The sequence below is a fragment of the Meleagris gallopavo genome, chromosome 24 (assembly GCF_905368555.1).
Source record: "Meleagris gallopavo chromosome 24, MGAL_WU_HG_1.1, whole genome shotgun sequence".
Taxonomy (NCBI): Eukaryota; Metazoa; Chordata; class Aves; order Galliformes; family Phasianidae; genus Meleagris; species Meleagris gallopavo.
In genome coordinates, this window is record NC_139427.1 from 3249460 (window position 1) to 3273061 (window position 23602).

A 23602-nucleotide genomic window follows, 5' to 3' on the forward strand; every position below is an offset into this window, starting at 1 on the left:
GGAGAGGCATACAAAAGGGGCAGCGTGCAGGGGGCGGCGGGGGGGGGGGGGTATGTACAGGGGGGGTGGTACAAAAGTTCTCAGGGAGAAAAAACGATGGGAATTGGCCCAAAAAGGGCTCGTGGGGATGGAGGGGGCAGGGGGTTGGGGTTGGGGCTGGGGGGGAGGTGGGACTTGGGCCAGAACGAGGGGTCCCCAGAGGGGCCCCAGTGCCCAGGGCTGCGTCCCCACGGCCAGGCCTGGGATGTGGACCCGGGGCAGGTGAGGGTCCCTGGCACAGCCCCAGCACTCAGGGCTGTCCCCGAGGTGGGACGCGACCCCAGCGTCCCCAAGACGGGCGACAGATCCCAACCGCAGTCCCCGCAGCCCACGACGATCCCTGGGCTCCATCCCAAAGCTCAGTCCCCAAAAGCGGGCGACGTTTCCGGACGCGGTCCCAATGGCAGTGACATTCCTGGGCTCAGTCCCCATGGCAGTGACGTTCCCGGGCTCCGTCCCCAGCCGCGGTCCCGAAGGTGGTCGCGGTGCCCAAGGAGGGACGCGGCGCCCAAATCCCGTCGCGATGTCCCTGAGGTAGGTGCAGCCACGCGTCGGGCGGCTCAGACCGAAGACTCCTCGGGGTTGGAGTCGGGCAGGGGCTGACGCTGCTGCAGCTTTCGGCGCAGCTCCTCGGCCAGCTCGGCGCACGGCGGCCGCTCCTCGGCACCCAGCGCCAGACGGATGTAGCCGTTGGAAGAGGAGCCGCGCAGAGGACCCAGGTGGATGCGGGTGGGAGAATGCAGCGGCTGCCCGGGGATGGCGGCCGGCGGCGAAGCTGCACCGGGCGGGCCGCCGTTGCGGCACACGGCGTGACCCGGCACGATCTTGAGCGAGCCGTCCGAGCAGTAATAGCTGGACGGGTCCCACAGCTTCTCGTCCGAATCCGAAGCGGCGCTGGGCACGAAGCGCGGGCTGTGCGGCTCCTTGGGCAGCTCGATGGGGTACACCAAGGTGCTCTCGATGGCCTTTGCGCCCTTCCCCAGCTCCTCGCGCAGCCTCCTCCAAAGCGACAGCACGGCCAGCAGCAGCACCAAGCACGCCGCGCCCAGACAAACGGCCACGACCCACGCCAGCCCGGCGCTTTCCAGCGGCGCCCGCGTCTCCTGCGGTGCTCCGGGCAGCACGGCCACCCGGTACGCCTCCCCGCCCAGCCGGGCGCCGCGCTCCTCCGCCACGCAGCGGTACGTCCCGCTGTGCTGCGCCCCGGCACCCGGCACCACCAGGGCGCGGAGGTGGCCGTCGTGCAGAACCAGCGCCTGTTGGGCCGGCAGAGCGCGGCCTTCGAAGGTCCACAGAGCCTGAGCCAGGTTGGAACCCAGGCGGCAGGTCAGGACCAGGTCGGTGCCTGCTGCCACCGTCACGTTCTTGGGGGTGATGGCACCTGTGGGGAAGGGATGGAGGCAGGCGTGTCCCCAGTGTGTCACCTCCCATGGATGGATGGGTGTCCCCGTGTGCCACCTCCATGGGTGGAACTGGGGGGTTTCCGCTGTCCCGTGGATGGATGGATGGAGTCGGGGTTTCCCCACCACGCCACCGCCCGTGGAGCTGGGGAGTCTCCCATCTGCCATTTCCCGTGGATGGGGATGGGGTGTCCCCACCGTGTCACCTCCCGTGGATGGATGGATGGAGTTGGGTGTCCCCAGCGTGTCACCTCCCAAGGAGTTGGGAGTCTCCCGTGTGCCATTTCCCATGGATGGAGCTGGGATGTCCCCTCTACATCATCTATCGTGGAGTTGGGTGCCCCCATGCGCCACCTCCCATGGAGCTGGGGTGTCCTCCGTGCGCCATTTCCCACGGATGGAGTTGGGGTCTCCCCACCACGTCACCTCCCAAGGAGTTGGGAGTCTCCCATGTGCCATTTCCCATGGATGGAGAAGGGACGTCCCCTCTGTCATTTGTCATGGAGTTGGGTTTCCCCACCGTGCCATTTCCCATGGATGGAGCTAGGGTGTCCCCACCTTTCCACCTCCTATAGAGTTGGGTGTCCTCACCATGCCACCTCCCATGGAGTTGGGTGCCCCCGTGTGCCACCTCCCATGGATGGAGTTGGGGTTTCCCCACCACGCCACTCCCACAGCATCGGGGTGTCCTCCCTGTGCCACTTCCCATGGATGGAGCTGGGCCGTCCCTCCCATGCCACCTCCCACGGGTGGAGCTGGGGTCTCCCCACCGTGTCACCTATCATGGAGCTGGGATCTCCCCACCGTGTCACCTATCATGGAGCTGGGGTCTCCCCACCGTGTCACCTATCATGGAGCTGGGTGCCCCCACGCGTCACTTCCCAAGGACAGTTGGGTTCCCCCACTGCGCCACCTCTCACCACACCCCCACGTCCCCTCTCACCTTGTGTGCCCACCAGCGGCATGGCACAGGCGCGCGTGTCGGAGCCCAGCACGTCCTGCACCAGGTGAGACCTGCAGGACGAGGAGGAGGAGGAGGAGGAAGAAGAAGAAAAGGTGAGGAAGGCTCCGCAGCACAGCACAGAACCCCAGGGACACCTCCTTACCCGTTGAGGCCATCGGAACGCACGCAGCGGCTGCCGTTGCGGCTCCACGCGCAGTACGGATCCCGCGCCAGGACGCAGTCAGCACAGGACTGGTAGCGGCCGCAGTCGGCCACGGGCAGCTGGGCCACCTGGAGCCGTGAGCCAGCAAACAGCAGCTTCTGCAAGCACAGAGACGGGCGCTGAGGGGACGCCCCTGGGACTCGGAGCCCACCGCTGCCGCCGCTCTCACCTTCCGCCCCGCCAGCACCAGGCTCTCCACGGGCTGCGCCGGCTCGAAGACCTGCAGCTCCTCCACCAGATGAACGTGGGAGCCCAAATTCAGCGCCTTGTGCACCCAGCCGTCACCTGCGAGGCATGGCATGCGGCGAACGCCGTCCCCACCTCGGCACCCAGCTCTGCACCCCTCTCACCCTACCTGTGCCCACAAAGAGCACCTCGTAGACGGCCCCGTCCAGCCCTGCCACGCGGTCCACCACCAGCTGGGTGAAGTTGGAGTCCTTCTTGAGCAGCAGCGGGCGGCCACGCTGCGGCAGGACGGGTTCATCCATCAGCGGGTGCTTCTTGGCGAAGTTCAGTGTGTTGTCAGGCAGTGCCAGCGAGCTGGGGAAGCCGTTCTGCCGGTGCCAGTCGGTGATGCACTGTGGGCAAACAGCGCAGTCAGATACCTGCGGCCCCGCGGCCCCACATCCCTCTGTCCCAGTGTCTCCATGGCCCCATTTCCCCATGGCCCTGTGGCCCCACATCCCTCTGTCCCCATGTCTCTATACCTCTGTGTCCCCATGTCTCCATGGCCCCACATCCCTCTGTCCCAGTGTCTCCATGTCCCCATTTCCCCATGGCCCTGTGGCCCCACATCCCTCTGTCCCCATGTCCCTATATCTCTGCGTCCCCATGTCTCCATGGCCCCACATCCCGGTGTCCCAGTGTCTCCATGTCCCCATTTCCCCATGGCCCTACATCCTGCGTTCCCATGTCTCCACGTCCCCATGGCCCCACATCCCTGTGTCCCAGTGTCTCCATGTCCCCATTTCTTCATGTCCCCATGTCCCTACATCCCTGTGTCCCCATGTCCCCACATCCCTGTGTCCCCATGTCTCCATGTCCCCCTGTCCCCATTTCCTCATGTCCCCATGTCTCCATGTCCCCGTCCCCATTTCCTCATGTCCCCATGTCTCCATATCCCCCTGTCCCCATTTCCTCATGTCCCCATGTCTCCATGTCCCCCTGTCCCCATTTCCTCATGTCCCCATGTCCCCACATCCCCGTGTCCCACGGAGGCAGCGGGGTCATTTGGAACCATGGAGATGTGGCACTGAATGATGTGGGCATTGGCCACAGCGGGCTGGGCTGGGGATTTTCCACATCCCCACATCCCATATCTTATGTCCCCATATCCCCATCTCCAATATCCTCATCTCTCCATCTCCCATACCCTCAAACCCCCGTGCCCCAAATCCCCAAACCTCACACCCCCGTGCCCCAAATCCCCTATCCCCATACCCTCACATCCCTTTGCCCCATATCCCCAAATCCCCATATCCCCATACCCTCACACCCCTGTGCCCCAAATCCCCATACCCTCACATCCCCATGCCCCATATCCCCATATCCTCACATCCCTGTGCCCCATGTCCCCATATCCCCATACCCTCTCACCCCTGTGCCCCATGTCCCCAAATCCCCATATCCCCATACCCTCACACCCCCGTGCCTCATATCCCCATACCCTCACATCCCTTTGCCCCATATCCCCAAATTCCCATATCCCCATACCCTCTCACCCCCGTGCCCCATATCCCCATATCCCCATATCCCCATATCCTCACACCCCGTGCCCCATATCCCATATCCCATATCCCCATACCCTCACATCCCTGTGCCCCATGTCCCCATATCCCCATATCCCCATACCCTCACACCCCTGTGCCCCAAATCCCCATATCCTCACATCCCTGTGCCCCATATCCCCATACCCTCACACCCCCGTGCCCCATATCCCATATCCCCATATCTATGTCCCCATATCCCCATACCCTCACACCCCCGTGCCCCATATCCCCATATCCTCACACCCCGTGCCCCATATCCCATATCCCCATACCCCATATCCCCATACCCTCTCACCCCCTTGCCCCATATCCCATATCTCCATATCCCATATCCCCATATCCCCATACCCTCTCACCCCCGTGCCCCATATCCCATATCCCCATACCCCATATCCCCATACCCTCACACCCCCGTGCCCCATGTCCCCAAATCCCACCCCCACCCCCCATCACTCACCGCCCCAGGCCGTGGGCTCGGCACCTCATCCGAATACCGCCCCCATTTCTGTGCCTGCTCCCGATACTCCTTATAGGGACCCTCAAAAGCCTTCTTCACCTCCAGGATGTGGTAGCGGCACACGGCCGACACATCCACGTCCCCCCTGCACAGACAGACCCGTCAGCGGGGTCCCGAGCCTGGAGACCCCCCAAATTCCACAGGATATGTGCTCACCACCGAGCCTGGAAGACCCCAAAGAAGGCCGTTTCCTGCCAGCTGGCACCAGGCAGGGTGAACACGGCCTGCAGCCGGTTGAAGTGCAGCTGCTGCTCCGGAGCAGAGCAGAGCAGTCGCGCCTTCAGGAACGTCGTCCATTTCTTCTGCAGCGTGCGGGCGCCGCCGACGTCGCCCTGCATGTGAGCAGCACTGAGACCCCGCCACCCCTACGGGGCCACCCCGTACCCTACAGACCCCTACAGGGCCACCCCATACCTCACAGGTCCCTGTAGGGCCACCCTGTACCTCACAGAACCCTGTAGGGCCACCCCATACCTCACAGGTCCCTGTAGGGCCACCCCGTACCTCACAGACCTCTGTAGGGCCACCCCATACCCTACAGACTCCTGTAGGGCCACCTCATATCTCACAGACCCCTTTAGGGCCACCCCATACCTCACAGGTCCCTGTAGGGCCACCCCATACCTCACAGACCCCTGTAGGGCCACCCCATACCTCACAGGTCCCTGTAGGGCCACCCCGTACCTCACAGACCTCTGTAGGGCCACCCCATACCCTACAGACTCCTGTAGGGCCACCCCATACCTCACAGGTCCCTGTAGGGCCACCCCATACCTCACAGGTCCCTGTAGGGCCACCCTGTACCTCACAGACCCCTGTAGGGCCACCCCGTACCCTACAGACCCCCGTAGGGCCACCCCATACCTCACAGACCCCTGTAGGGCCACCCCATACCTCACAGGTCCCTGTAGGGCTACCCTGTACCCTATAATCCCCTGTGGGGTGACCCCATATCCTACAGACCCCTGTAGGGCCAACCTGTACCTCACAGACCCCCACTCCCTATAGAACCACCCCACAACTCTCAGACCCCTTATAGGGCCACCCTGCACCTCACAGACCCCCACCCCCTTAGCACCACCCCACACCTCTCAGACCCCATACAGGACCACCCCACACCTCTCAGACCTCTTATAGGATCACCCTGTACCTCACAGACCCCCATTTCCTTACAGGACCACCCCACAACTCTCAGACCCCTTATAGGACCACCCCAGACCCTACAGGACCCCTATAGGGCCACCCTGTACCTCACAGACCCCCACCCCCTATAGGACCACTCCACACCTCTCAGGCTCCTTATAGGGCCACCTTGTACCTCACAGACCCCTATAGGGCCACCCCGTACCCTATAGACCCCTGTAAGGTCACCCCATATCCTACAGACCCCTGTAGGGCCACCCTGTACCTCACAGACCCCCACTCCCTATAGGACCTCCCCACACCTCTCAGGCTCCTTATAGGGCCACCCTGTACCTCACAGACCCCCACCCCCTATAGGACCACCCCACACCTCTCAGACCTCTTATAGGATCACGCTGTACCTCACAGACCCCCATTTCCTTACAGGACCACCCCACAACTCTCAGACCCCTTATAGGACCACCCCAGACCCTACAGGACCCCTATAGGGCCACCCTGTACCTCACAGACCCCCACCCCCTATAGGACCACTCCACACCTCTCAGACTCCTTATAGGGCCACCCTGTACCTCACAAACCCCCACCTCCTACAGGGCCGCCCCATACCTTACAGACCCCTTATAGGGCCACCCCATACCCTACAGACCCCTGTAGGGCCACCCCATACCTCACAGGTCCCTGTAAGGCCATCACATACCTCACAGGTCCCTGTAGGGCCACCCCACACCTCACAGACCCCTGTAGGGCCACCCCATACCTCACAGACCCCTGTAGGGCCACCCCACACCTCTCAGACCCCTTACAGGACCACCCCACACCTCTCAGACCCCTTATAGGGCCACCCTGTACCTCACAGACCCCCACCCCCTATAGGACCACCCCACACCCCTCAGACCCCTTATAGGACCACCCTGTACCTCACAGACCCCCACCCCCTATAGGACCACCCCACACCTCTCAGACCCCTTATAGGACCACCCTGTACCTCACAGACCCCCACCCCCTATAGGACCACCCCACACCCCTCAGACCCCTTATAGGACCACCCTGTACCTCACAGACCCCCACCCCCTATAGGACCACCCCACACCCCTCAGACCCCTTATAGGGCCACCCTGTACCTCACAGACCCCCACTCCCTATAGGACCACCCCACACCTCTCAGGCTCCTTATAGGACCACCCTGTACCTCACAGACCCCCACTCCCTATAGGACCACCCCACACCTCTCAGGCTCCTTATAGGACCACCCTGTACCTCACAGACCCCCACCCCCTATAGGACCACCCCACATCTCTCAGACCCCTTATAGGACCACCCCACACCCCTCAGCCCCCTTGTAGGGCCACCCCATACCTTGCACACCCGTGCCACCCGTGCCACCACCTGCTCAGCATAGCAGTCGTACTCCACCGCCCTCTCACTGAAGAAGAAGTAAACCTTGTCGTCGTCCCCGGTGCTGCTGCCTGCGCTCTCCTGTATGTAGGCTGAGGCCACAAAGTGGGGCTCTGTGGGGACAGATGGGGACAGTAGGATCGTGCGGGGCGGCCCCGTATCCCTGTGTCCCCATAGCCCCACATCCACGTGTCCTTGTGCCCCCATATCCCTACGTCCCTCTGTCCCCGTATCCCTGTGTCCCCATAGCCCCACGTCCACGTGTCCTTGTGCCCCCATATCCCTACGTCCTTCTGTCCCCGGATCCCTGTGTCCCCATAGCCCCACATCCACGTGTCCTTGTGCCCCCATATCCCTACATCCCTCTGTCCCCGGATCCCTGTGTCCCCATAGCCCCACATCCACGTGTCCTTGTGCCCCCATATCCCTACATCCCTCTGTCCCCGGATCCCTGTGTCCCCATAGCCCCACGTCCACGTGTCCTTGTGCCCCCATATCCCTACGTCCCTCTGTCCCCGTATCCCTGTGTCCCCATAGCCCCACGTCCACGTGTCCTTGTGCCCCCATATCCCTACGTCCTTCTGTCCCCGTATCCCTGTGTCCCCATAGCCCCACGTCCACGTGTCCTTGTGCCCCCATATCCCTACGTCCTTCTGTCCCCGTATCCCTGTGTCCCCATAGCCCCACGTCCACGTGTCCTTGTGCCCCCATATCCCTACGTCCTTCTGTCCCCGGATCCCTGTGTCCCCATAGCCCCACATCCACGTGTCCTTGTGCCCCCATATCCATACGTCCTTCTGTCCCCGGATCCCTGTGTCCCCATGACCCCGCGTCCCCATATGCCCGTATCCCCGTGTCCCCATATCCCTGTGTCCCCTGTCCTCATGTCCCCACACCCCTGCATCCCTGTGTCCTTGTGCCCCCATATCTCCATGCCCTCATATCCCCATGTCCCTACATCCTCCCGCCCCCATATCCCCATGCCCCCATATCCCTGTGCCCCTATATCCCCCCATCCCCATTTCCTTCCGCCTCCATATCCCCATATTTCCATATCCCCGTGTTCCCATATCCCCATAACCCCATATCTCCATGCCCCCACATCCCCCCATCCCTATGTTGTGTCCCCATATGCCCATATTTCCATGTTCCTATGTTCCCATATCCCCACACCCCATATTTCCATATCCCTATGTCCCCATATTTCCATGTTCCCATGTCCCCATATCCCCCATTCCCATACCCTTGTGCCCCCATAGCCCCATATTTCCATTTCCCCATGCTCCCACGCTCCCATATCCCCCATCTCTGTGCCCCCATATCCCCATATTTCCATGTTCCCATGTCTCCATATGCCCCCATCCCCATGCCCTTGTGCCCCCATATCCCCATATTCCCATATCCCCACACCCCCATATTTCCATGTTCCCGTGTCCCCATATCCCCCATTCCCATGCTCTTCTGCCCCCATAGCCCCATATTTCCATTTCCCCATGCTCCCATATCCCCGTGCCCCCATCCCCATGCTCCCATACCCCCTATTTCCATGTTCCCATGTCTCCATATGCCCCCATATCCCCATATTTCCATTTTCCCATGCCCCCATATCCCCACACCCCCATATTTCCATATCCCTATGCCCCCATATCCCCATATTTCCATGTTCCCATGTCCCCATATCCCCCATCCTCATGCCCTTGTGCCCCCATATCCCCATATTTCCATATCCCAATGCCCCCAAATCCCCATATTTCCATGTTCCCATGTCTCCATATGCCCCCATATCCCCATATTTCCATGTTCCCATGTCTCCATTTGCCCCCATATCCCCATATTTCCATATTCCAATGCCCCCATATCCCCATATTTCCGTGTTCCCATGTCTCCACATGCCCCCACACCCCCATATTTCCATTTCCCCATGCCCCCATATCCCCATATTTCCATATCCCTATGCCCCCATATCCCCATATTTCCATATCCCTATGCCCCCATATCCCCATATTTCCATGTTCCCATGTCTCCATATGCCCCCATATCCCCATATTTCCGTGTTCCCATGTCTCCACATGCCCCCACACCCCCATATTTCCATTTCCCCATGCCCCCATATCCCCATATTTCCATTTCCCCATGCCCCCATATCCCCATATTTCCATATCCCTATGCCCCCATATCCCCATATTTCCGTGTTCCCATGTCTCCATATACCCCCACACCCCCATATTTCCATTTCCCAATGCCCCCATGTCCCCATATCCCCATGCTCCCATATCCCACGTCCCCGTGCCCCACATCCCCGTGCCCCACATCCCCGTGCCCCCCGCCCCAGCACCGTTCAGCCAGGAGGTCAGGTACTCAGTCTTCATGGAGTAATGCGGCCCCAGGTTTCGCAGGATGACGGGCTCAGTGCCCAGGAAGTTGTTGAAGGTGGCGGAGTACAGCTCTCCATCTGTAGGGTCGGGATGAGGCCGTTAGGGGCAGCCGTAGGGCCGGGCTGCCCGGCCCTGATGTCACCCAGGGGACGGCGGTGTCACCTACCCACAATGAGGCCGGTGTGGCCCTTGGTGGGGTCGTAGGGACATTTGCCCTTCCCGTCCTCAAAAGCCACGTGGTCCAGGGTGAAACCAGACAGCTCCTGTAGGGCACAGTGTGGGTTCAGACCCACGGCCCGGCCCGCCCCACACCCAGACAACCCCGGGATGGGGACAGGGACACTCCTGGGTCACCCTCCAGGGGATGGGGACAGCCCTGAGTGATGCTCCTGGGGACAGGGACAGCTTGAATGGCTACATGGGCACCTCCAGATGTCCCTCTTGGGCACAGGGACACCCCCAAATGATGCTCCTGGGGCCAGGGACGGCCCTAAATGGGTACAAGGACACCCCCAAATGACATTTCTGGGGATGGGAGTACCCCGATTGGGTAGGTGGACACCTCCAGATGTCCCCTGGGGTACAGGGAGACCCCCAGATGATGCTCATGGGGATGGGGACACAACAAATGGCATGCAGGCACCCCAAGATGTCCCTTCTAGGGACAGGGACTCCCCCAAATGATGCCCTTGGGAAAGGGACACCCCTGGATGATGTTCATGGGGCCAAGGACGCCCCCAAATGATGCTCCTGGGAACAGGGGCACCCCCAGATGGGCACAAGGACACCCCCAGATGTCTTGCTTGGCCTCAGGGAGACCCCCAAATGATGCTCATGGGGATGGGGATACCCTAAAAAGGCACAGGGACAGCCCCAAATGATGCTCATGGGGATGGGGACACCCCAAAAGGGCACAGGGACACCCCCAAATGATGGTCCTGGGGATGGGGACACCCCAAAAGTGGCATGTAGATACTCTCTGATGGCCCTTCTGGGCACAGGGACAGCCCCAAATGATGCCCCTGGGGATGGGGACACCCTAAATGGGCACAGGGACACCCCCAAATGATGCCCCTGGGGATGGGGACACCCCAAAAGGGCACAGGGACACCCCCCCAAATGATGCCCCTGGGGATGGGGACACCCCAAAAGGGCACAGGGACACCCCCCCAAATGATGCTCCTGGGGATGAGGACACCCCAAAAGGGCACAGGGACACCCCCAAATGATGCTCCTGGGGATGGGGACACCCCAAAAGGGCACAGGGACACCCCCAAATGATGCTCCTGGGGATGGGGACACCCCAAAAGGGCACAGGGACACCCCCAAATGATGCTCCTGGGGATGAGGACACCCCCAAATGATGCTCCAAAGGACACAACCACCCCCAGGCGACACTCTTGGGGTCAGGGACACCCCCAAATGATGCTCCAAGGGACAGGGACACCCCCACATGGGCACCTGGACACCCCCAGATGTCCCTCCTGGGCGCAGCGACGCTGTGTGCCATATCCTGGGGTTTTGGGGGGGGGGCTTTGGGGAGGGGGCTGCACTCACAATGTAGGCACACTTGGGCTGGAAGGCGTAGGTGCCGCAGGCGTACAGGTGGGAGCTGTTGTAGCTCTGCAGGAAGCGCACGTAGTTGAAGCAGTCGGTCTTGGGGGGGCCAGGGGGGAGAGGGAGGGGGGCAGAAAAGATGTGGTCAATGAGGGGGGGGGAGGCACCCCACATTCCCTATAGCCCCCTCAGCACCCCCAGACCCACACCTGGTTGTTTTTGCCCTTCTGGATGCACTCCGCTTTCTTCTCCACGGGGGCTTCCCAGGAGATCTGAAGGCGGGGAAGGGAAAAGGGGGCAAAAGGGGGGGGGGAAAGGGGGTGAGGCAAAAGCTTGACCCCAAAGCGTGCCCCCCCCCCCCACGGTGGGGGTCTCACCGCCGCTTTCAGCTCCACGGTGCCGGTGCTGAGGGCAAAGACTGCCTCACGGGCGCCCACGTAGAGCAGAGCTTCGGCCTCATCCAGCGTCAGCGTGACATAATGTGAGACCCCCCCCCGCGAGAAGCGCCGCGCCGCGTCCCGCAGCTCTGCAACGAGGGGGGGGGGGGAGGAGGGGGACAACAACACACAAAGTGGGGACATCGGCGTCACGCCACCCGCTGTCCCTGCTCTCAGCCCCCCGGGGTGGGCGCTGCTGGCACCTCGGGGCTGGGCTGAAACACCTCCCCCCCCCTCAAAAAACAAAGGGATCTTTGTGGTTGTGGTGGTGCTGGGAACACTGCGGCCTTTGGTGGGATGCTGAGCCCCCCCTCCCCCCCCCCGGCCACCCCCAGTGGTAAAAAGGGCCCATTGAGAGCAGGGCCTGGGGAAGGAGATGGGGTGTTGGGGTGGGAATGGGGCGTGGGCAGAGCGCTGGGATGGGGGCAGTGTGGGGGGACAGGGTGTGGCATGGGGGGGCATGGGGACATAGGGCACAGTGTGGGGACGGGGGGACATGGGGATGGGGGGGCATGGGGATGGAGGGCACAGTGTGGGGACGGGGGGGACATGGGGACGGGGGGGGCATGGGGATGGAGGGCACAGTGTGAGGATGGAGGGGACATGGGGTCATAGGACACTGTGGGGATGTGGGGATTGGGGGGGGCATGGGGACATAGGGCACAGTGTGGGGATGGGGGGGACATAGGGGGCATGGGGATGTAGGGCACAGTGTGGGGATGGGGGGGACATGGGTATGGCACGGGGGGGATGTGGGGACATAGGGCACAGTGTAGGGGTGGGGGGGACATGGGGATGTAGGGCACAGTGTGGGGACGGGGGGGACATGGGGTCATAGGATGCAGTGTGGAGATGGGGGGGGACACGGGGATGTAGGGTACAGTGTGGGGATGGGGGGACATGGGTATGGCACAGGGGGGGACGTGGGGACATAGGGCAGAGTGTGGGGATGGGGGGGGCATGAGGACATAGGGCACAGTGTGGGGATGGGGGGGACATGGGGACATAGGGCACAGTGTGGGGATGGGGGGGCATGGGGACATAGGGCAGTGTGGAAATGGGGGTTTGGGACATGGGGACATAGGGCACAGTGTGGGGATGGGGGTTTGGGACATGGGGTGACATGGGGGGGGCATGGGGACATAGGGCACAGTGTGAGGATGGGGGTTTGGGACATGGGGTGACATGGGGGGGGCATGGGGACAGAGCACAGTGTGGGGATGGGGGGGGCATGGAGGTGGCACAGGGGGAGATGTGGGGACATAGGGCACAGTGTGGGGATGGGGGGGACATGGGGACACAGGGCACAGTGTGGGGACGGGGGGGGACATGGGCATGGCACAGGGGGACATGGGGCACAGTGTGAGGATGGGGGGGTCTTGGGGCACAGGCACAGTATGGGGATAGGGGACAGGGGTCTTGGGGCACAGCTCGGGTCAGGGGACATGGCACAGGGGTGGGGGTCTGGGGGCATGGCAAAGTGAAGGGGACACAAGTACGGCACACGGGGCACAGTGTGTGGGGACATTGGTGCCCGGGTCGGGGGTCTTGGGAAGGGGTGTGGCACAGGAAAGGGGGGGGAGGGGGGCTGTGCCACCACGTGGGAACGAGGAGCAGCAAAGGGGTGCAGGGTGGCACAGGGGACCCCAAGGGCTGGGGGTCTCGGGGTGGTGGCACAAGGATGGGGGCAGGGGGTGGGACAAAGGGGACCCGGCCGGGGGGGGACACAGTACTTACCCGCATAGGGGACGGTTTTTCGGGGCACTGCACTCCATGAGGACCCCGGGGTGCTGCTGGGGACCGGCGGCAGCAGCCAGGCGATGGCCAGCAGCAGGAGGGGGGCCATGGCACCGAGACGGGGGGGGGGGGGGAGAGGGGGGCGGCCTGGGGACAATGGGAACGGTGGGGGGGGTGAGGGGGAGGTCGCCCAACCCTCGTCAGGGCTATGGGGCGTCACCCACGGGCGGCGTCACGCGGGTGGTGCGGGCACAAGGCAGGCATTGAGGGCTGGGTGTCACGAGGGGGGGGGCACGGGGCCCGAGGGGCTGGGGGGGGGACATCATTCCAAACCTCCGTGAGCCCTATAGGGCTGCAGAGCCACGGCAGCCCCCGTAGCGGACACCCCCTGCTTGTTTTGGGGCGCCCCACAAGTGGGTGAAATCATGAAATCATCGCTGCCCCCCCTTCCCCCCCCCAGAGTTCCATCCCTGTGGTCACTGCCCCCACCCTGACGCATCCCGGTGGGTCCGGGGGGGGCCATGCAGGAGGAAACGGGCCCTTCCTCTTCCTCCCCACCCCTGGAATGGCCTCGGTGCCCCCCCTTGTCCCCCCCCGTGGGCTCAGTGCCCTGGGGGTGCCCCTCTGCCCCCCGCCCAGTGGGGCAGGATGCGGCTGGGAATTGTTCTGCCCGCGGAGGGGCTGGGGGGGGTGGGAAGCAGGAAGCGGGGGGGGGGCTGGGAAGGGCTTCCGGGAGGGTGGGGGGGCCGGGAAGGGGCCCCCCGCGGGCGTGGGAAACGGGGGATGCCCCGGATGAGGCAGCATCGCTATGGGGTGCTGTGGGTACGGGTTGAGGGGGGGGGCACAGAATGGCATGGATGTGGGGATAAGTGGGGGGGGGTCAGGGTGGCACAGCTGGGGTGCAACAGGCGTGGGGAGGGCAGGGCAGGTTTGGATCTGGTGCTAAGAGTGGGGTCAGGGCGGCACGGACCCACAGCCGGGTGTGGGGTCAGGGCGCCGTGGGCACGGATGGGTGCGACAGATAAGGGATTGTGGGCGCGTATGGGGCAACGTGGGCACGGATCTGACACCACGTGTAGGGTCAGGGTGGCACCGGCACGGACCCACGGGCAGGAGTGGGGTCAGGGTGCCACAAGCACAAGGATGCAGCAGGGGGGGTCATGGGTGTGGAAAGGGGCTCATGGGGGGGGCACAGGGATGGGTAAAGGGCTAAGAGTGGGGCTGGGGTGCCGTGGGTGCTGTTGGGGTGCTATGGGTGCAGTTAGGGTGCTGTGGGTGCTGTTGGGGTGCTGTTGGGGTGCCATGGGTATAACTGGGGTTCCTTGGGTGCTATGGGTGCTGTTGGGGTGCTATAGGTATAGTTGGGGTGCCATGGGCATAACTGGGGTGCCATGGGTGCTGTTGGGGTGCTATGGGTATAATCGGGGTGCTATGGGTATAAGAGGGGTACCATGGGTGCCTTTGGGGTGTCAGGCTGCAGTAGGGGTGCCATGGGTGCCATTGGGGTGCTATGGGTGTCGTTGGGTGCTATGGATGCTGTTGGGGTGCCACGGGTATAACTGGGGTGCCATGGATGCTGTTGGGGTGCTATGGGTATAAGTGGGGTGCCATGGGTGCCATTGGGGTGCTATGAGTATAAGTGGGGTGCTATGGGTGCCATTGGGGTGCCATGGGTATAGTTGGCTGCTATGGGTATAATTGGGGTGCTATGGGTGCCACTGGGGGGCTATGGCTATAACTGGGGAGCTATGGGTGCTGTTGGGGTGCCATGGGTATAACTGGGATACTATGGATATAATTGGGGTGCTATGGGTGCCATTGGGGTGCTATGGATATATTTGGGGTGCCATGGGTGCCACTGGGGTGCCATGGACATAACTGGGGTTCTATGGGTATAACTGGGGTGCTATGGGTGCCATTGGGGTGCTATGGGTATAACTGGGGTGCCATGGGTGCCATTGGGGTGCCATGGGTATAATTGGGGTGCCATGGGTATAATTGGGGTGCTGTGGGTATAATTGGGGTGCCATGGGTGCCATTGGGGTGCCATGGGTGTAATTGGGGTGCTGTGGGCACACCCAGAGCACCACGGCTACAGCCGGGGGGGTCACAGCTATAGGGCCACGGCTGGGGCTCCGTATACCGGGGTTGGTACCGTGGTACCACGACCCGGTGCCGCGGGCGCTGCGTTCGGTGTCACCGCGCCATGGGGACGGCCGGGGGGGCCCAGAGCCGGGCTGAGCCCACCCCCCACCCCCCCCCCAAAACACCGCGCATCCCCACGGCACCGCACCCCGGGGGACGCAGCGGAGGGCGAGGGGCGGCACCGCTGGGGGGGCCCGGACCGACGGCACCGGGATGGCGGGGAGGCGGGGGGAAACGGGAGCGGGGGGGTCCGCGGGCAGCGCCGCCGTTACCGGGAGAACAAAGCGGCCGCCCCCGCCGCTCCGCCACAACAATACCGGGCGGGGCGGGCGCCGGGGGGGGGCCGAGAGCCGGGGGGGTCGTGGGGGAGGGGCGGGGGGTAACTTACCTCGGGGCGCGGCGGGGCCGGGAGGGGGTGGGGGGGAGGCGACGGCGGAGGCTCTCGGGGCGGCGGCGGGTGCGCGCCGCGCGGCTCCGCTCGGCCCCGCCCCCCTGACGTCACGGGGGGGTCGGACGGACCGGGGCGGAGACCCCCAGCGCGAGGGGGATCGGGGGGAGCCCGTGTGGGTGCCCGAACCCATTGTCACATCCCCACCGCGGGGCCGCCTCCCCATAAGTCGCCGTGTGCCTCCCAAGGGGGCGTCCCGGCCCCATAGGGCTCCCATCCGTCCCCGTTGGGGCTCCAAGCACTACGGGGGTTCCCCGCCCCTACCAGGGTTCTCCATCCCTGTAGGGTTCCCCATCCATCCCCATTGGGTTTCCAAACACTATGGGGGTTCTCCATCCCTGTAGGGTTCCCCATCCATCCCCATTGGGTTTCCAAACACTATGGGGGTTCTCCATACTTGTAGGGTTCCCCATCCATCTCCATTGGGTTTCCTATTACTACTGGGGTTCCCCATCTCCATAAGGGTTCTCCATCCGCTCCCCATTGGGTTTCCAAACACTACTGGGGTTCCCTACCCTATAAGGGTTCTCCATCCCCACTGGGTTTCCTATCACTGTGGGGTTTCCCCATCTCTATAGGGCTCCCATCCCTCACCCATTGGGTTTCCAAACACTTTGGGGTTCCCCAATCCCTGTAAAGGCTCCCCATTCCACCCTATTGGGTTTCCTATCACTGTGGGGGTTTCCCATCCATCCCCATTGAGTTTCCTACCATCACTGGGATTCCCCTGCCCATCCCCTTTGGGTTTCCTAACACTACTGGGGCTCCCCATCCCTATACGGGTCTCCATCCATCCCCATTGCATTTCCTACCACTACTGGAGTTCCCCATCCACCCCCATTAGGTTTCCAAACACTACGGCGTTTCCCCACAAGGTTCTCCATCCCCATTTGGTTCCCTATCGCTATCAGAACTCCCCACCCCTATAGGATTCTCCATCTCACTGCCTGACCCCACTGAACGAGACCCAGGCAGTGGGGTGATGTGGGGCTGTTTATTGGGTGACCCCAGGGTGCACCCCTTACTCCAGCAGCTCGTGCCACTTGACGTAGAGCACCATGGCCAGGTTCTTCAGCTGGGAGCGGTAGAACTGCCCCATGTCCTCACGCAGCCCCGACCCAAAGTACTGCTCCAGCTGGGTGCAGAGCTTCTGTAGATGTCCCTGCGGGGAAAAAGGGGACGGGGTAAAGGGTTGTGGGGACCCCCCAGCATCCCCCGGGGGTTGGCACCCACCCGCTGTTCGTCCCGCGGCCGCTCCGTGCCCACCACGATGTCGGCGAGGTAGAGGAGGCTGCGGCTCAGGTAGCAGGTCTGTGGGGACAAGGGGGTGACCAACGGGGTGGTGGCACCTCTGGGGGTGTCACCCAGGGAATGTGGCAGCACCCACCTCCTGCTCGAGGTCCGTTGCATTGGGGTGAGTGGGGAGCTGCAGGTTGTCCGGCCAGGATTGTGCCAGGAGCTGCTCCAGTGCTGGCAGCTGTGGGAATGCGGGGTCAGAGGACAAGCAGGGACAGCATGGGGGGCACCTGGGGGGCTGCACCCACCTCTTCCCGCGCCCTAAGGGCCAGCATGGTGCACGGTGCCTTCCCCAGCAGCTGGGCCATGGCACAAAGGCTCAGGCGCCTGCGGAGCTCCCTTGGAGGAGAAAAGAGAGTTAGGCTGCAAAGCGTGTCACTGCCGGCCCGGTGTCACCAGCAGGATTGTGGTGCCCTCCAGGTGGCCGTGGCGAGCACCGTGCCACCAGCAGCCGCTCCGTGCCCGCTTTGTGCCCGCGCAGCCAGCTGGAATAAAGGAATTAGAGCAAGACGCATCCCAGCCCTGGCACCAAGCCTGGGGGCTGTGCCAGCTCCCCGTCGCTGCAGGGCACGGCAGGCAGGGCAGCACGGCAGGCAGGGCAGCACGGCAGGCAGGGCAGCACGGCAGGCAGGGCAGCACGGCAGGCAGGGCAGCACGGCAGGCAGGGCAGCCCCGCAGCGCCCGGGAGGCGACGTACCTCTCCCTGGTGGTGATATCTGGCAGCAGCCGTGCGACTGCAAGCAGGCTGTGGTGGTGCTGGGAGAGCTGGCAGAGCGACAGGCAGAGCGCGGGCAGCTGTGGGGACAGAGAGGGGTGGCACCGGGGTGACACCGGGGTGGCACCGGGCTGGCACCGAGCAGCGGGTGGCAACGGTTCGGCCCACACCTGCTCCTTCCAGGCCACGATGCCCTCCAGCAGGCAGTGCAGGAGGTGCCACAGGTCGGGCAGGGGTTGGCAGCGCAGCTCGCGGTCGAGGCTGAGGAAGCAGAGCAGTGTCACCAGCTCCCGGCGGGCACGGTCGGGGTAGCGGCACGGGCAGGCGACCACGCACACTGTCAGCAGCTGCGGGGAGCCAACGTGTCACCAGGAACGCTCTGCCACCCCCAGCAGGGCAGGGACAGGACGGTGCCACCCCCCCCTCCCCAACAGTTAGCCGCCTGCTCAATTAGCAGCAGAGATCTCACACCTTGCAGACGTCCCCCAGCTGTGTCACCAGGGCCAGCGTGTTGACGGCACTGAGGTTTCCCTGTTCCAGAGAGGACGTCGGATCCAGCCTGGCAGGAGCAGAAGGGTCTGCTGAAAGGCTGAGCATTACGTCCTCCCCACCAAGGCAGTCTCAATCAGCTCCCAAACCCAGACAGAATTCCACCTATTTTACAACGCGTACTCGGCTGTCACAGACACAGAATGGGTGAGACTGACGTTGGTATCACTCACATTCCAGCTGGAGCTCAGCATCTTTAAGTCAAAATAATGATTACAAACGTTTAAGGTCACGCCTACCTGGAGGCTTGCAGGAAAGATGTCAGCGTCACTTAAAAATTACACTGCTCTGAATAGGAGATTTAAATCAGGTTCCAGCAGTCACAGAAAGCAGATAAGAACGGAACTGAATTAAGCGAGTACAAAGTATTACACTTCACCCATAAAAGTACCTTTAAAAACACACTAATCGAAGCTCATCCGATTGAGTTTCCTATACATCAGCACTGGGTGAGACTAACAACACTCTAATGCTGCTAATTATTCCACCTAATGATCCCTGTGGGTCCTTCAGGGCTCACCTCGTGTCCATGGGGCACAGCTCGGGGGGCAGCAGCCGCCGGCAGCGCAGGGCCTCCAGGTCAGCACCCATGTAGGCAAAGGCCTGGCCAATGTCCTGCAGTGTGGGGCACCAGGGCTCATCTGTGGGCATGGGGACAGAGGTGACAACGGTGCCAGCGGGCGGCAGCCGTGTCCACGGGGTGTGCAGGGACCCCACACTCACCATCACTTCTCATCCACATCTCCCACAGCGTCCGGAACGCGTTGGTCCTGTCTGGCCACGTGCTCGTCAGCTGCCAAGGAAACAAGGGGTGACTGAGATGGCACTGCACAGAGATGGGGACCTTCGTGACACGGTGGCTCACCTGGAAAAGCCAGCGTAGGATGGGCAGCGGGCAGGCAGACGTGGTTTGGTAGAGCAGGTTCAGGTAGCCATCGCGAACAAAAGCCAGCTGGGCAGCAGGCGAGGCGCTGTGGAAAGAGACAGAGGGTCAGCAGGGCTCTGCAGTGTCCCCTTGTCCCTGTCCCTGCTCCTCACCAGAGGAAATTCTGCTCCAGGACGCTGCGAGGATGCAGCCCACAGGTGTCCAGGGTGGGCGGTGGGAGCGGGCAGGCGTGGAAGATGGGCTCCCCGGGGTGTGTGGTGGGGAAGGCGAGCAGCTTCACGTTGAAGCGTGACAGGAAGGCCCTGCAGGAGGGGGGGAAAAGCCACCAAGGTGACGTGGAGGGCAGAGGGGGGACAGCAGGCAGAGCGCCCACCCACTGCCGTGGTACCTCTGCTCCTCGAGGAGCTGCGTGTCCTCATCTGATGACTCCTGGGGGCTGTCCACACCTGCCTGCACCGGGCTGCCCCCTCCTGCATTGGCCACGCACTGCTCCCTGGCACAGCAGTGATGACGGTTGGGCATCTTTGGGGTTCCCCATCCCCATAAGGGTTCTCCATCCCTCACCCATTGGGTTTCCAAACAATATATGGGGTTACCCGCCCTATAATGGTTCTCCATCCCTCACCCATTGGGTTTCCAAACAATATTTGGGGTTCCCCGCCCCTATAAGGGTTCTCCATCCCTCACCCATTGGGTTTCCTATTACTGTGGGAGTTTCCCATCCATCCCCATTGTGTTTCCTATAACTACTGGGGTCCACCATCTCCATAAGGGTTCTCCATCCCTCACCCATTGGGTTTCCAAACAATATTTGGGGTTCCCCGCCCTATAAGGGTTCTCCATCCCTCACCCATTGGGTTTCCTATTACTGTGGGAGTTTCCCATCCATCCCCACTGGGTTTCCTATTACTACTGGGGTCCACCATCTCCATAAGGGTCCCTCACCCATTGGGTTCCCAAACACTATGGGGGTTCCCCATCTCTATAGGGCTCCCATCCCCCCCCATTGGGTTTCCTATTACTACTGGGGTTCCCCGCCCCTATAAGGGTTCTCCATCCCTCACCCATTGGGTTTCCTATTACTGTGGGGGTTTCCCATCCATCCCCATTGGGCTTCCAAACACTATGGGGGTTCTCCATCCCCATAAGGGTTCCCCATCCATCCCCATTGGGTTTCCTATCACTATGAGGGTTCCCCATCTCTGTAGGGCTCCCAACCCTCACCCATTGGGTTTCTAAACACTTTGGGGTTCCCCAATCCCTGTAAAGGTTCTCCATCCCTCACCCATTGGATTTCCTATCACTGTGGGGGTTTCCCATCCATCCCCATTGGGCTTCCAAACACTATGGGGGTTCTCCATCCCCATAAGGGTTCCCCATCCATCCCCATTGGGTTTCCTATTACTACTGGGGTTCCCCATCTCCATAAGGCTTCTCCATCTACTCCCCATTGGGTTTCCAAACACTACTGGGGTTTCCTGCCCCCATAAAGGTTCTCCATCCCCATTCGGTTTCCTATCATCATGGAAGTTCCCCATCCACCCCCATTGGGATAGGAAAGAGCAGCCCCCAGCTTCTTTTTGGGGTGCCAGGGATGCCAGCCTCACCTTTTCTCCAGCAGCAGCGCATCCAGGCTGTTGGCAAGCGGGTCTGGCTGCGGGCATGCAACCTGGGAACCAAGCAAGACCTTGGCACTCAGAACTGGACTGAGTGTCCCCAGCCACTTGCAATGTCCCCAAGCACTACTGACACCCTGGCACTGACCTCACTGTGCTCAGCAGGGCTTGAGCGCCCGCTGCACGCCAGCAGCTCCTTCAGAGGGATCAGCTCCTCCTCGCTGTCACTGGAGGATGTTGTTGCCAAGTCCTCCGCTCGCTGTGGCACCGTCCTGCTCTCAGTGGCACTGCTGAGCCTCACTGCACTGCGTGGGGAGCGCATGGCTGAGCCCTGCTGGGCTGAACGCCGCGGACTGGCACGAGGCCGTCGTGCCCTGCTTGGCCCCTGGCGAGTGCTGCGGGGCTGCATGGGGCACTGGGAGGCTGTGGGGAGAGCACAGGGGTCAGCGTGGGGTTCTGTGGGGCACCAAATACAATGTAGGAGTCAGTGTGGGGCAGCGAGGATGACAGAGAGGTCAGTGTGAGGCACTGGGGATGACGCAGTGTCATTGTAGGGCTCTGTAGAGCACTTGGGACAACGTGGGGGTCAGTGCAGGGCACCAGGGATGACATGGGGGTCTGAAATGGGCTCTATGGAGCATTGAGAACAAAGCAGGAGTCTGCATGGGGCGCCATGGATGACACAGTGGTCAGTGCGAGGCACCAGAGACAAGCTGGAGGTCAGCAGAGGACATAGGAGTAACTGTGGATCTCTGTGAAGCATTGTAGACAATGGGAGACCAGTGTGGGGCACCAGGGATGGCATAGGGGTCAGTGTGGAGCTTTATAGGGCACTGGGGAGACAATGGGGATCAGCGGAGGGCTCTATGGGGCACTGAGAAGACAACAGGGCATAGTGGGGGCCTCTATGGGGCTCTGGGGCTCAGTGGGGAGCTCTATGGGGCACTGGGGCAAGGCAGGAATCAGCAGGGGGCTCTATAGGGCACTGGAGATGCAATGCGGATCAGTGGGGGGCTCTATGGGGCACTGGGGTTGCAATGGAGGGCTCTATGGGGCACTGGGGATGCAACAGGGATCAGTAGGGAGCTCTGTGGGGCACTGGGGACAATGTGGGGATCAGTGGGGGGCTCTATGTGGCTCTGGGGAGACAATGGGGATCAGTAGGGAGCTCTATGGGGCACTGGGGAGACAACAGGGCACAGTGAGGGGCTCTATGGGGCTCTGGGGAAACAACGGGGCACAACGGAGGCCTCTAAGGGGCTCTGGGGTTGCAATGGGGGGCTTTATGAGGCTCTGGGGACAATGTGGGAATCAGTGGGGGGCTTTACAGGGCACTGGGGATGCAATGGGGATCAGTGGGGAGCTCTGTGAGGCACTGGGGACAACACGGGGATCAGTGGGAGATTCTACGTGGCTCTGGGGAGACTACAGGGCACAGTGGGTGGCTCTACAGGGCACTGGGGATAACGTAGGGATCAGTGGGGGGCTCTATGGGGCACTGGGGACAATGTGGGGATCAGTGGGAGGTTCTATGTGGCTCTAGGGGGACTATAGGACTCAGTGAGAGGCTCTACGGGGCTCTTGGGAGATAATGAGGATCGGTGGGGGGCTCTATGGGGCTCTGGGGTTGCAATGGGGGGCTCTGTGGGGCACTGGGGATGCAACGGGGCTCAGCAGAGACCTCTGTGTGGCTCTGGGGATGTAATGGGGATCAGTAGGAGTCCGTGTGGGGACAAGACAGGGGTCGGTGCTGGGCACCGGGGAAAGCAGCGCTGCCCACCCCAGGACAGGCCTCACCTGGCTCGGCGCTGTGGGGCTGCGGTGGGGGCGGGGAGGCCGGGGGACACGGATCCACCGGGCCGAGGGGCGGCGGGAGGAAGGGGCGGCCCACCCGCAGGTGCTTACTGACACGGAGCTGCTGGTAGGAACAAAGGCTGTACTGGAAGGAAGAGCTAAAGAGCCCCGAGCGGGGCACGCGAGCCGAGGACAGCGGGATCTGATACCAGCGCAGCAGCCCCAACCGCTGTCCCCGCCTCGCCGAGGCTCCCCGCAACATGGCGGCGTCCCTCAGCGGGCGGGGCTGCGGGAAAAAGGCGGGCTTTGCTTGGAAGAGCGGCGAAGGGCAGCGGGCGGGACGCGGGGCTTCTGCCGCCGGCGGGATTGGCCGTTTAACTGCCGACCGGCGCCGTGCGGCCAATCGCAGCTCGAGGAGCGCGAAGCGGTTCGACCAATCAGCTGAGGGGGGAGAACGGGAGTGGTCGGGGAGGAGGGATGGGCACGCCCCCTTGAGGTGTTAGCCAATCAGAAGAGGAACGGAGGGAGTGTCTCCGCCCCTCCGCTGTGCATGCTGAGAGCTGCAGTCAACGGGATGCTGTTGCCGCGGTGCATGCTGGGAGGCCCTGCGCGGAACCG

At 62.5% G+C, this 23602-nt stretch overlaps 2 protein-coding genes across 3 annotated transcripts; both read right to left on the minus strand.

The window, feature by feature from the left end:
• Positions 1 to 19: 19 nt before the first annotated feature.
• On the minus strand, positions 20 to 13665 carry SEMA4C (semaphorin 4C). 2 transcript variants are annotated; one of them, XM_085208488.1, is made up of 14 exons: positions 13536 to 13665; positions 11739 to 11887; positions 11571 to 11633; positions 11362 to 11460; positions 9971 to 10067; positions 9765 to 9881; positions 7391 to 7542; positions 5048 to 5223; positions 4832 to 4976; positions 2961 to 3183; positions 2775 to 2890; positions 2546 to 2703; positions 2383 to 2453; positions 24 to 1420 (listed from the first exon to the last, which is right to left on the minus strand). In XM_085208488.1, the coding sequence occupies exons 1-14, from the start codon at positions 13642 to 13644 to the stop codon at positions 600 to 602; spliced, it is 2496 nt and encodes an 831-aa protein (XP_085064614.1). In that variant the 5' UTR covers positions 13645 to 13665; the 3' UTR covers positions 24 to 599. The 2 variants fall into 2 exon arrangements, with proteins under 2 accessions (XP_085064615.1, XP_085064614.1); XM_085208489.1 differs by lacking the exons at positions 4832 to 4976; positions 5048 to 5223 and having other exon boundaries at positions 20 to 1420.
• A 3442-nt stretch (positions 13666 to 17107) lies between these two features.
• FAM178B (family with sequence similarity 178 member B) lies at positions 17108 to 23581 on the minus strand. Its single transcript, XM_085242725.1, has 15 exons — positions 22971 to 23581; positions 21339 to 21605; positions 21182 to 21243; positions 19963 to 20067; positions 19727 to 19876; positions 19554 to 19659; positions 19412 to 19481; positions 19209 to 19329; positions 18611 to 18698; positions 18310 to 18486; positions 18122 to 18219; positions 17673 to 17763; positions 17516 to 17605; positions 17362 to 17439; positions 17108 to 17290 (listed from the first exon to the last, which is right to left on the minus strand). Exons 1-15 carry the CDS (start codon positions 23244 to 23246, stop codon positions 17150 to 17152), a joined length of 1920 nt encoding a protein of 639 aa, XP_085098851.1. The 5' UTR covers positions 23247 to 23581; the 3' UTR covers positions 17108 to 17149.
• Between the last annotated feature and the right edge of the window lie 21 nt (positions 23582 to 23602).

Excerpts from the sequence above, each read along its gene's own strand:
- SEMA4C (XM_085208488.1), bottom strand. The coding sequence starts at position 13,644 with ATGGCCCCCCTCCTGCTGCTGGCCATCGCCTGGCTGCTGCCGCCGGTC. Across the intron at positions 2,704-2,774 it reads TGGTGCTGGCGGGGCGGAAG|AAGCTGCTGTTTGCTGGCTC; the intron begins GTGAGAGCGGCG and ends CTGTGCTTGCAG. Across the intron at positions 1,421-2,382 it reads GCCGCTGGTGGGCACACAAG|GTGCCATCACCCCCAAGAAC; the intron begins GTGAGAGGGGAC and ends CCTTCCCCACAG.
- FAM178B (XM_085242725.1), bottom strand. The coding sequence starts at position 23,246 with ATGTTGCGGGGAGCCTCGGCGAGGCGGGGACAGCGGTTGGGGCTGCTG. Across the intron at positions 21,244-21,338 it reads GCCCTGCTGAGCACAGTGAG|GTTGCATGCCCGCAGCCAGA; the intron begins GTCAGTGCCAGG and ends CTTGGTTCCCAG. Across the intron at positions 19,877-19,962 it reads CAGCTCCTCGAGGAGCAGAG|GGCCTTCCTGTCACGCTTCA; the intron begins GTACCACGGCAG and ends CCCCTCCTGCAG.